The sequence below is a fragment of the Mauremys mutica genome, chromosome 8 (genome assembly GCF_020497125.1).
Source record: "Mauremys mutica isolate MM-2020 ecotype Southern chromosome 8, ASM2049712v1, whole genome shotgun sequence".
NCBI lineage: Eukaryota > Metazoa > Chordata > Testudines > Geoemydidae > Mauremys > Mauremys mutica.
Window position 1 is genome coordinate 22,826,730 of NC_059079.1, and position 12,714 is coordinate 22,839,443.

At 40.9% G+C, this 12,714-nt stretch overlaps 1 protein-coding gene across 5 annotated transcripts in view; it reads right to left on the reverse strand.

Moving 5' to 3' along the window:
• Positions 1–7,838, reverse strand: part of ERICH3 (glutamate rich 3) — a 64,841-nt gene extending 57,003 nt beyond the window's left edge. For all 5 annotated transcript variants that reach the window (XM_045028764.1, XM_045028765.1, XM_045028767.1 and 2 more), the window contains exon 1: positions 7,604–7,838. In XM_045028764.1, the coding sequence (XP_044884699.1) occupies positions 7,604–7,623 (20 nt within the window). In that variant the 5' untranslated portion in view covers positions 7,624–7,838. The remainder of the gene's footprint in view (positions 1–7,603) is intronic.
• Between the last annotated feature and the right edge of the window lie 4,876 nt (positions 7,839–12,714).

Here is a 12,714-nt window from a genome sequence, read left to right on the forward strand (position 1 = left end):
AACTCAATAGGAGCTGCAGGTGCTCAGACGTTCTGAAAATCTAACCCAAGGTGTCCCAACTGGGCACCAAAAACTGAGGCATCTATTAGTAAATATTTATGAAAATTTAGCACCTTTGTTTCTCAGTTCCCCCTTCTGTAAAATGGGACTAGCAATATTTACCTCAAGGGAGGAGAAAGGTTGAGACTAATTAGCTCATTAATATTTGTGTAATACCTTGGCAGTCTGATGGAAGACGCAGTAGATGAATGAGCAATCTGTTGAATAGTTGTGTTTGTTTCAGTCTGAGCCAGGAAGTACATTTTTACCTGTAACTTTCAATTGGTCTAAACAGGCTTCATTTCTATTACACAGTGGTGAAGTACTATATACAAAAGAGCTCTCAAGGAGATGGAGGTGGGGGAGAATTATCCTGAGGAAAACATGAGGAAGGTAACAGATTTCTCGGCAATATATTGTTTGGTTTCACAATAATCTCACAAGTAGCCTACACCAGACAAATTACACTTTAAACAAACAATTTAGTTTACCATGTTATGCATGGAGATTAAACATTGGTACTATAGCAACTGTTTTATGTTACTGTCTTTATCCCTTGTTTGCATTTGCATTTGAAACTGCCAGATTATAGCGATTATGCCAAGTACTGATTTACACAATCACTTGGCAATGCTGTACCGTATTAGTAAAGACAGAAGAGAAACTTAACCCAATATCCTTTTATTTACTTCCTTCCATTTAGTATTTCATGGGTCATATAACAAGTCAGGATACAACTGATCTCTGGGCATGTACCCAACCTGGCTCTTGGTAGACTTATGTTCTTGAGTCTCCTTTGAATTATGAACAGGCAGCTCCTCAAAAATAATTAATTCAAATTCAAAGTTCAATTGGATACTGGAGAGGGGTGGGGGGCCAGAGATGTTCTTTGTGGGCCTGATCAAAAGCCCATTGAAATCAAGGGAAAGAGTCCCACTGACTAACAGGCTTGAGATCAGGCCCATAGGGCTCACCCAAAGCCTGTGCTTTCTACCCTGTTTGGAGTCTGATTTGTGTGTGAAAAAAAAAATTAGCATGTAACTGACCTGTACAGTGTGATGAGACATCAACTGGAATTCAGAATTGAGTCCCATGCATGGAGTATGGGCCTGATTCTACAAAGCCTTGCTCAGGAGAGTCATCCAACCTCTGGTAAATACTGAATTGCTTACATGACCAACGGTGGTTGCTATCGCTTAAGAGTATGCAGACATGGGGAATACTAACACTGTGTAGGGGCTGGCCCCAAAGCCCACTGAAATAAATCAGTAGGCCTTGGATCAGGCCCTATTAGCACTCCAAAAGGATTGTGTGCATGCATGTTGTTCACATGGAATGTATTCCCATGTAAGACTTTACTTTCCAAATGAAAAGGCACACCGTTTATTGAAAGGCCTGAATTTCAGACTAGGCTTGTGTTCTCAGGTGCTGAAAGCTACCTATGGCACAGATATAATGTGTTTGTTGTTGTGACAGGGGCACCAGCAGCTGTCTTCTCACGTTACCTCTCCCAGACACTCTATGGAGTGCTATTTACCTCCAGCCCCAGCTAATTCACTTATCATATCTTGAGATAAGATTCAGAAAAACGTTTATCAGTTGTGGTGGAAAAAAGCAGGGAAACAGTCAAGAAAGATTAAGTAACAATATCGCATCACTGTAGACTTAGGTTTAGATACCAGCAAATATTTTATGATGAGTTATTAATTAGCTTTAGGGCATAAGGCAACCTCTAACTTTGGGAAGTTAGGCTGAAACTTTCCCTGGAAGCAGGTTCTCCCATGACTAGCTATTGTAGGATTTCCTCCTATGAAGCACTTTGTATTGGCCACTGTCAGAGACAGGCTACTGAATGAGATGGCCCAGTGATCTGATCTAGTATAGCAATTCCTGTGTCCCTGTACTCCTAAATATTGTGGGGAAGGAGATGTTAGTGTGTTTGCTGCTGTTATGTTTTAAAGGCCACATCCCAAACATTAAGATATTTAAGAAGCTACATACAAATGTCACCCAAAGCTCCTTTATGGAGGACAAAGTGCATAAATTAGATGCAGAAAATCGAGCAGAAGTGAACCAACAATTTGTGACAGAGACACAACATAAACAAGTTAGTATCACTGGTCTTCTGCTACAGGTATATTCACATAGCTTGTTATTGCTATGACTTAAAAAGCTCAAAAGCCCATCTCCTCTGGAAATTTTACTACCATTTCCCTTTTCTTTGCTATTTCATATGTGCTACGTTGCTTGCTATATATATATTTTTTTACCAGTTCATTGGTCTCACTGTTTTATTCTATATTTATTTTTGATTTGTAATTTCTCTATTGGCCAAAGTAGAATGCCCAAATCCACATGTGAACATTCAGGTCAGTAGTTAGGCACCTAAGATAGGCATTTACATGTGTAAATGCCTATTTGGGTGCTGAAAGACAGGAGATGAATATCCTAATTTCCTAGCATGGATGCCTTAATAGACCGCCATATATTTGCATTCATTTTTCAGGTATTTACTACAGAAGGCTTAGCATTGCCATTCCAGAAGGATCCATATAGATTTTTATCTCATGTCCAAGAATAGCCACAATTCAGTCCTCAAGCAACCAACATACCCAGGGAAGGGAGCAGCAGAGGATCTGTGCAGGAAAGGTCTTCTGGCCATGCTCCTAACCACTTCTTGCATGCTGCTTTACAAGGAGCCCCAACAAGTAGGACTTCATATCACAGAGGACAAGTGCTATCTCTGCAATTTCCAAGTTCCATTTCCTCCCACTTTGTGCGGCAGAATCTCAGTGGCTCCACTGAGAAAAGGTCCTTCACAGCTGTGAATTTGTCCCTATCTGCCTGCAGAACCACTGAAGTACAGCGGCAAATAGCAGCCTGCCAAATAACTGACAGAGGATGCTGCCTACCAGAAAGTAAATTATGGGTAAATGCACTAGAGCAACCACCTCCTATTTGAAGTACCATGGGAGAGATCTGCACATATTTGGAGTCATCTCTGCTCACTTTGCTGAGCAAGGGTTTTTTGTTGTTGTTTTGTTTTATTTTACTTTTGATTCTTGTTAGCACTGCAAAATATAAACAGGAGATTGAACTGGATTCTCTTCTGGCTCATGCATCATGAGTTAACTTCTTAACTAACTTCCAGTCATGGAATAATACTCAGGACAAAGAACTTTTTGCTGTGGAGTTACTGAGAGACAGTAAACATGGAAAACCCCTGGCCTACTTTACAACCTTTCAATGTACAAATACCGTTTAACGTAAATAGAGTTTTATTTTGCTTATAATAAGGAATTAGAGCTTGTAGAATTTGAAAAAAAAATTGAAAAATGTTTAGACAAAATTTTCAAAAAATTCCTAGTGATTCTAGCAATCAATCAATAAGGCATTGATGCTCTCTTAATCTGTTTATTTGATGCAATGTCACTAACTTTATTACACCATGAACAATTAATGATAAAGATTTGATCCATCAAAATAATGTTAGAGGTCTACACAGACCTTGTTCAAATATACTTTCCAATCAATAAAAATGGTCATAAAAAGCATGTACCCTCTCCCCACTCTTGTATAGCTGCACAGGGACCACACACAATCTGGCCTACAGTAAACTCAGGAAATTTGCTAAAATGCTCCATTTCCAGCAAAGCTGTTTGGGGGCAGAGGAAAATGCCTATAACAGACAGCTTGGCCTTTACATCATCCAGAATATGCATCATTTCATTTGCTTACAACTCACACTTTGGTATCATTTACACTGCTAGGATAACATCTTAACAGCCTGTTAAAGAAAATAAATTGCTGTCACTAGAGCCCTCTCTCCTTTTTTCCATTAAGAAAAGTAATAAATTAATAAAGACAAGTACAAATACTCAGACTGGACAAATGCCTAGAAACCAACACCCACCTTGTCTCTCTAATATCCGGGGACCGACACAGCTAAAACTACATGTATAGAAACCAACACACAGAATTTTGCCTTTTTAAAAAAATTATTTATCAGGCTAACAAATTTTGCAGCTCTCCAAAATACCCTGCAATGAAGACTTAAGTTATTCAAATACCAGAGTATGTGCTGCTCATTCATATTGCACATGACTTCAGATAAGTTTCTCTTACTGCCGTGGGGTACCTATTAGAACCATGTCATTTTCACCCAACCACCCAGCACAGCCTGGTTAAACCATCAACCCACTGAGCATTTAGTGAATTAAGGGATTGTTCACTTGGAATTTTCTACTCTACAGGGTTTTCATTTGCAACATCAGTACCAGATATTTTTCAGCAATATCTGGCGTTTACCAGTTTACAATGTACTATAACTGGGGGACAAACAACGTTGTCTCTGTAGTAATGATTTTATGACCATTTTTATTGATTCATAAGTGTATTTGAACAAAGTCTGTGTAGGCTTGTAATGTTATTTTTATAAATCAAATCTCCATGGCTAATTGTTCATGGTGTAATTAAGTTAGTGATATTCTACCAAAGAAACAGACTAAGAGAGCATCAATGCCTTATTTATTGATTGGCAGAGTCACTGGGAATTACAATTCCTGCTTTATATTGTACAATTGCAGTTTATTGCCACTTTTCCACTTAAACCATAATGAGAACAAACCGTTCTAGCCACAATGGAGATGCATTCTCAGCTTTAATAAAAATTTTAATAAGCTATGGAATCTTGCATTATTTCCAGCTGGCGATATACATGGACTCTCCCTATTCTTACTTATCTTGCAAACAGAAGAAATCTAAGAGAAGTGTGTTATCTTTATGCATTAATGATCAGCCACGAACAGCTTACTCAACACTCTGCAACACAAAAGAGCCAAACCCTACAGGTTAGAAAAAAAATGACAAGAGGCAAGGGGCGGGGGGAAATATGATAGAAATCTATAAAATCATGAACAATGTTGCTGAGTGAGAGGTAAACATTTCAGCCCTGCCTGGGGAGTAAAACCCTTGTGACTTGCTTCTTTCCCCATTGTCCTATCTCCTGGGAAGAGCAGTCAATCAGTGCTGTTGCAAGTAGTGCTGTCTCCTGCTCCCCCCTGTAGTCAAAGCTGTTCTCACAGGTGGGGAGTTGGGGGAGACAGCAGAAAGAGTCCAGCAGCTTCTCCCTTCCTGTAAGCAATGGGTTGGGGCTCCTCCTATTCTGCTATACCTCCCTGCTATACCAGGGAGAAGAGACTCTGCTGAACCCCCCTCACACTGAGGGAAGTAAAGAACATCAGGAGTTGCAGAAGGAGCAGAGATGAGGCTAGAGGGAGGGGTGTAGAATTGATGTGGGGGCTGGAGGGAGAAGCAGAACATGTGATGTTGCTTTTTACTTTTGCAGGAAATGATAGACACACTTTTTAAAGGCCACTTTAAACACTGGCTGTAACATGGTTGGTTTGCTGATCCAAAACCCACTGAAGTCAACAGGCAGATGGTTGATCACTTTGCCCCAAGCCTGCAAACACTTAAACACACGCAGAACTTTATTCACATGATAATTCCATGGAGCCAATGGGAAAGCAGTGTGACTACTCACATGAGTAAATTTACGTACACTACTGAAATGTTTACAAGAGCAAGGCAAGGCCTTCAGATCTGATCCACAGCCCACTGATATCCATTGGAGACTTTCCACTGACTTCAGCTGGCTGTGGATCAGCTTTACGTATAAATATTGAATACTAGCTTTTGACAATTTCATAATGCATCCCTGCTTCATTAAGGAGTTGTGGTTTTGATAATGACAGAATACATTAAAGATTTTTCCATCCATATTGTTCTTGTTGAAAATGCCTTCATTTATTTTAAGTATATTTTCCCTAAATTATCGTCACTGATCTTAATTATCCACAGTGCTGTAATTTTCACTGTTTTCACTAAACAGATGATTACCCAGTCTAATCAGACTACTTCACAAGTATTTTGAGAAGTATATTAAGACAGCCATGACTGAGGCATTCATTTGTCTGTAGCCCTAAGTACAATCGATACCAGTTGTAACACAAGGATCCCTTGTGCAATAACTCATGCCACACAACCCTCCAAAAACAAAGGGTTTTTAGACATTTTTGCTTATAGCCTATCAACTGTACAAACCACACAGATTCACAAATACAGGATACAAATGTTTCCAAAGGTTTTTAAATTATCACCAAACTATGTTACAGTTACACCTTTTACAGCAGGTCCAGTGGATAGGTACAGGAATGGGAATTCAGCAATCTGGGTTCTAATCCCAGCTCTGCTATTAATTTGCACTGAGATCTTGAGCAAGTCACTTCAACACATAGGGCCTGATTTGCAGAGGTTCAGAATACCTGCAGCTCCCAGTGATTTCAACAGGAACTGAAACAGAAGCGGTGTGTACCTTCAAAATCAGGCCCTAGGTGTCTCAAGTTGCACACCCAAAAACTGAGGGACCCAAAATATGGGATGCTTTTGACAATGTTGGCCTTAACCTCTCTGTGTATCAGTTTCCCTATACATAAAACAGGAATACTTACCCACCTTTGCAAAGAGCTCTGAGATCTAGGGATGTGCTCTACCTAGAAATGCCAGGTAAAGGCTCAGTTCTACAAAGGCTTATAGAGCTGAGTAACTGAAATTACTGGGAGTTTTGTCTAAATCTGAATGCAAGAGCAGGCCCTGAATTCTTTCAGGTTGTTTGCTTCACTGAATTTTATTCCATTATTCCCATAAAATTAATTAGTAAGCCAAATAGCCATAAACAAAGATTAGAGTCTTATTTCAAACATGAGGAACATCCACTGATTTTAACTAGGCTGTTCAACTCTTTAAAATGTATAACAGATACAATTAAAGGGAAAGAGCATATTTAAATTATTTGTAAAATAAAGTTATGATATAGCTGCCTACTATTTGTATTTCTGATGGGGGTGGGGGGGAGAGAGAAACTAGGCTAAGATACATTCCACTGTGTAATACAGAAGGGAATTTGAGAATACTAGATTCCTATTATTGGTTTGGGTCTTTTTTTTCCTGTTAAGGACTGCAGTTCTTTTTAGTAAGAGGTAGCAATGGTTAAGCAACAATAAGAGAGCCAAAGAGAGTCAAAATCTCTATTAAAAAACAACCAAGCTATAGAAGCCCCAGTGTCGATACAGCTTTTTAATACTGAATTACCCCACTCTCCTTCTCATTGCCATACTCTGGGAGAATGTGCAATAGGTTAGTCCTAGTTCTCCCAACTAGCATTTTTTTTCCTATTTATAATTGTCCATGCAAACATTATCCTGCAACCACCAACTCCTGTGACTGAGGTTCTAATGCCTGATGCCTGTGATGGATGCTGCTTGTGACAATTCTTTATTTAAAAACAAATGACATCTTAAAACATACAGGGCTTCAGAATCTTCAGCAAAGAAATAAGCTGAAAGGTATTTTTGTGTGCTTTAAAATAGTTTTCTTTCCATTAAGCATCGGCGCACAACCCTTATTCATTAATTAATCTGCCACCTTCGGCTTCTCCAGCCAGTGGAAGCACAGCTGGCCCAACCCCCTGGCTGCATAGCTGGCAACCTCAGTTCTCACTTACCCAGGGTGAGGGTGACTCATTTTTGCAGGATGCCTTTTTGATCGTGCAGGAAATGCAAAGTGAGCTGCAGATTGTTGTGCTAATGGCTGGGTGCTTGGGAGGAGGCAGCTGTCACAGCTCACGCTAGAGAGTTCAGTCAGCTGAGCCTTACACCTACCTAACACAAATACCCCAGCTTGCCGAGCCTTCGCTCTGCCCCTAGCTGCCTGTACCAAGGCATCCCCTCCGGTTGCTAGGGGAGGACCACGTGGTGATGCTTTGGCGGAGGCGGGCAGAAAGGCGAGCTTAGCCCAATGGCTCTCCTCTCTCCCAGGGCCCCGATGGGTGGGGGAGCTGGGCTGCCACTCAGGCTGTGTTGTAGGCAGGTTCCCCAGGCTCCCGTAACCGGACACAGGCACACACAGCCCCAGGGCTCGCTCCTCTCTGAGCTGCCTCCAGGTACCAGTGGGGGAGCGTTTAGATATTGCGGGTGGCAAAAATGGCTCCAGCGCTCTGGATTTCACAGCACGGTGCCAGGCAGAGTTTAATCATTGTGTGGGGAAATAAATGCAGAGGAGTAACGTGGGCTCTGTCCTAAGTACTTGTGGCACCTTAAAGACTAACAAATTTATTGTAGCATGAGCTTTCGTGAGCTACAGCGCACTTCTTCGGATGCATAGAATGGAACACACAGACAGGAGATATTTATACATACAGAGAACATGAAAAGGTGGAAGTATGCATACCAACAGGAAAAGTCTAATCAATTGAGATGAGCTCTTATCAGCAGGAGGAAAAAAAACTTTTTGAAGTGATAATTAAGATGGCCCATAGAAGGTGTGAGGAGAACTTAACATAGGGAAATAGATTCAATTAGTGTAATGACCCAACCATTCCCAGTCTTTGTTTAGGCCAGAGTTAATGGTATTAATTAAATTAATTATATTAATATGTAAATTAGATGCAATTAACTCTGGCCTAAACAAAGACTAGGAATGGTTGGGTCATTACACTAATTGAATCTATTTCCCTATGTTAAGTTCTCCTCACACCTTCTATGGGCCATCTTAATTATCACTTCAAAAAGTTTTTTTTCCTCCTGCTAAGAGCTCATCTCAATTGATTAGACTTTTCCTGTTGTTATGCATACTTCCACCTTTTCATGTTCTCTGTATGTATAAATATCTCCTGTCTGTGTGTTCCATTCTATGCATCTGAAGAAGTGAGCTGTAGCTCACGAAAGCTCATGCTACAATAAATTTGTTAGTCTTTAAGGTGCCACAAGTACTCCTGTTCTTTTTGCGGATACAGACTAACACGGCTGCTACTCTGAAATCTGTCCTAACTGTGACTCCTTGATCATTTTGACCTTCACCGGGCCAGCACTGCCCCTTGATCCAAGCAGTGGGGCTATTGGTACTGGTTTGTATTGCCCCCAGGTGGCATAGAGCTTTGCAGTCATATAAGATGATGCAGTCCTGGCCCTCAGGCGCGTACATGTCATTGGTATCATTGGGAATTCTCTATATCCTACAGATCACACAAGGCATAATGCTCAGCAAGGGTCAGACCCAGCAGGAAGGGCAGACAGACAGACAACAGTAAATGAGGATGGGGAGGCAGCTCTCAGGTTTTAAGGAAAGTGGTTGGAGTAGCCTGGTTCTATACAATTCTAGTTAGTTAGGATTTTTCTTTAATCAAAATGATCAGGCACCCCAGAGTAAACAGAGCTAGCTGACAGGAGGTACTGGGATCTATTCTTTGTGGGCGACACCTTCTATGATTTCCTGTGATAGGCAACACATTCTGATCTATATACATTAGGTGCAGTTCTCTGCCTCCCACTGAATTGATAGCAGAGGCTCTTACCTAGGCAGACAAGAGCCTAGATGTCATTTGGCAGGCACTATAATCAAATCTGTATTAAAGTGTCTTGCCTACCTGCATTGATAAAGTCAATGGAAATCCTGCTTCAGACCAGATATGTTAGAGAATTTAAGGTGCTGATGCAGCAACACTCTTCCACATTTGCTTACCTTTTAAGCATGTGAGTAGTTCCATGTGCTTACACACAATTTAAGAGCCCTTCTAGATCAGAGAATTAATCCATACAAATATTGGATCACAGTAGGTCTCTGTGCTGGCTCTACCAATACCCTCCTACGCATAGCCTAGAAGTCTCGGATTCTCTGGACTAGCAATAGAATTAGAATGCACTGGAGCAAAGGAGAGCAGGTCTGCTAGCCGCCCCATCCAATCCCATAGTGCCATACTAACCTTGCAACATAGAATCACAGGTCTGGATGGACTAGATGGACCTTGAGAGACCATCTAGTCCAGTCCCCTGCACTCATGGCAGGACTAAGGGTATGTCTACACTACCCGCCAGATTGTCAGGCAGCAATCAATCCAGCGGGGATCGATTTATCACGTCTAGTCTAGACGTGATAAATCGACCCCCGAGCCCTCGCCCGTCAGCTCCTGTACTCCAGCACCATGAGAGGTGCAAGCAGAGTCGACAGGGGAGCGGCAGCAGTCAACTCACCGCGGTGAAGATACCATGGTAAGTCGATCTAAGTCAGTCAACATAGCTGAAGTTGTGTAACAGATCAGTTCCCCATCCCGTGTAGACCAGGGCTAAATATTAGACCATCCCTGAGAGGTGTTTATCTAACCTGCTCTTGAATCTCCATCATTGGAGATTTTTCACAACCTCCCTAGCAATTTATTCCAGTGCTTAGCTATCTGGACAGTCAAGAAGTTTTTCTTATTGTCCAACCTAAATTGCCCTTGCTGCAATTTAAGCCCATTGCGTCTTGTCCTATTCTCAGAGATTGAGAACAATTTTTCTCCCTCGTCTTTGTAACGACCATTTACATACTTGAAAACTGTTATCCTGTCCCCGCTCTGTCTTCTCCACATTAAACAAACCCAATTTTTTTCAATCTTCCCTCCAATGTCATGTTTTCTAGACCTTTAATCTTTTTTTTTTTTTGTTCTTCTCTGGACTTTCTCTGCTTTGTCCACATCTTTCCTGAAATGTGGCACCCAGAATTGAATACTTCAGTTGAGGTCTAATCAGCACTGAGTAGAGCAGAAGAATTACTTCTTGTCTTGCTTACAACACTCCTGCTAATACATCCCAGAATGATGATTGCTTTTTTTGCAACAGTGGTGAGTCGTATTTAGCTTGTGATTCACTAGAACCCTCAGATCCCTTTCAGCAGTACTCCTTCCTAGGCAGTGATTTCCCATTTTGTATGTGTGCAGCTGATTGTCCCTTCCTAAGTGGAGTAATTTGCATTTGTCCTTATTGAATTTCATCTTATTTACTTCAGATCATTTATCCAGTTCATCCAGATCATTTTGAATTTTGATCCTATCCTCCAAAGCACTTGCAACCCCTCCCAGCTTGGTATAGTCCACAAACTTTATAGGTATACTCTCTATGCCATTATCTAAATCATTGATGAAGATATTGAACAGAACCAGAACTGATTGCTGTGGCACCCTACTCAATATGCCCATCCAGTTTAACTATGAACCACTGATAACTACTTTTTGGGAACAGTTTTCCAACCAGTTATGTACCCACCTTATAGAAGCTCCATCTAGAATGTATTTCCCTAGATTATGAGGTCACGTGAGACCGTCTAAAAACCTTACTAAAGTCAAGATATACCACATCTACCACATCCCCCCTACCTGTAAGGCTATCAGATTGGTTTGACATTTATTCTTGACAAATCCATGCTGTTACTTATCACCTTATTATCTTCTAGGTGATTGCATAATTATTTGCTCCATTATCTTTTGGCATAATGAATTTAAAATGATTGGTCTGTATTTCCCAGGGTTGTCCTTATTTCCTTTTATGGACTGGCACTTCATTTGTCTTTTTCCAGTCCTCTGGAATCTCTCCCATCTTCCATGGTTTTTTAAAGATAATCGCCAATGGCTCAGGTATCTCCTTAGTCAGCTTCTTGAGTATTCTAGGTATTTCATGAGACCCTTGGGACTTGAAAATATCTAACTTGTCTAAGTAATTTTTAAACTTGTTCTTTCCCTGTTTTAGCCTCTGATTCGCCTTCATTTTCACCAGCATTCACTGTGTTAGACAGCCAATTGCTACTAACCCTTTCGGTGAAAACTGAAACAAAGTCATTTAGCACTTCTGCCATTTCCACATTTTCTGTTAGTTTCTTCCCTCCTACCTCATTGCGTAACAGGCCTACCTTATCCTTGGTCTTCCTCTTGCTTCTAAGGTATTTGTAGGGTTTTTTAAAACCCTTTATGTCTCTAGCCAGTTTAATCTCATTTTCTGGCTTGGCTTTTCTAACATCCACCAACCTAGTCCCAAGTCCTTAAACATCAACTATGTTTGCACTGAAGCCGCTGCTGGATGCTTTCTCGTCTTTTAGTGTATGTTTGCACTTTAAGGGCCTCATCCAAATCCCTTTGAAACCAATGGGAATAGTTGGTAAAAACTAAATTCAGCTAAAATAAATTTTATTCTCTGTTAAAATGATTAAGCAGTTTCCATAGAAGACAGTTGCACAAATTTAACTAATTTGATTTAGAAACAGATTTTGTTAAATTAGTACAATTCCTGTATATCCACGGGCTCCACAGTTGGGGAGGGAAACACAAAGATGAAGACTATCAGATCAAAAGTAAAGTACAACCATGTTTATTTCACCACCATTACCCCCCCCCCACCTGACCCTCACCCTTCCTTCATCATGAGTGCTTAACTTAGGGCTGTCCTGTGGATGAGGAATCGTGGCCCCATGCAATCACGGCTGCAACGAGAAACCATAGTCCAAGTAGCAGTTTCACTTTTATAACACGATCATTATATTTCACTTCTGAGAGCATGATCTGGGAAGCAGCTTTTGGCAGGGCTACTCTGGCAATTAGGCTGGCATACGGCAATTTTTGCATCAAAACAACTGGATCAGGAGAAATATGCCTGACCCACCTTAGTGATCTGCACCTAAAATAAGAGTAATACATCAAGCTATTTACCAAAGAAAAGCCACAATGTAGCTCTGCTGATGGAGGCAGGGGACCAGATGGTGAAAAGCCTGAAAACACAAGCCCCGGGGAAAAGAAGAAATAAGTCAGACCAT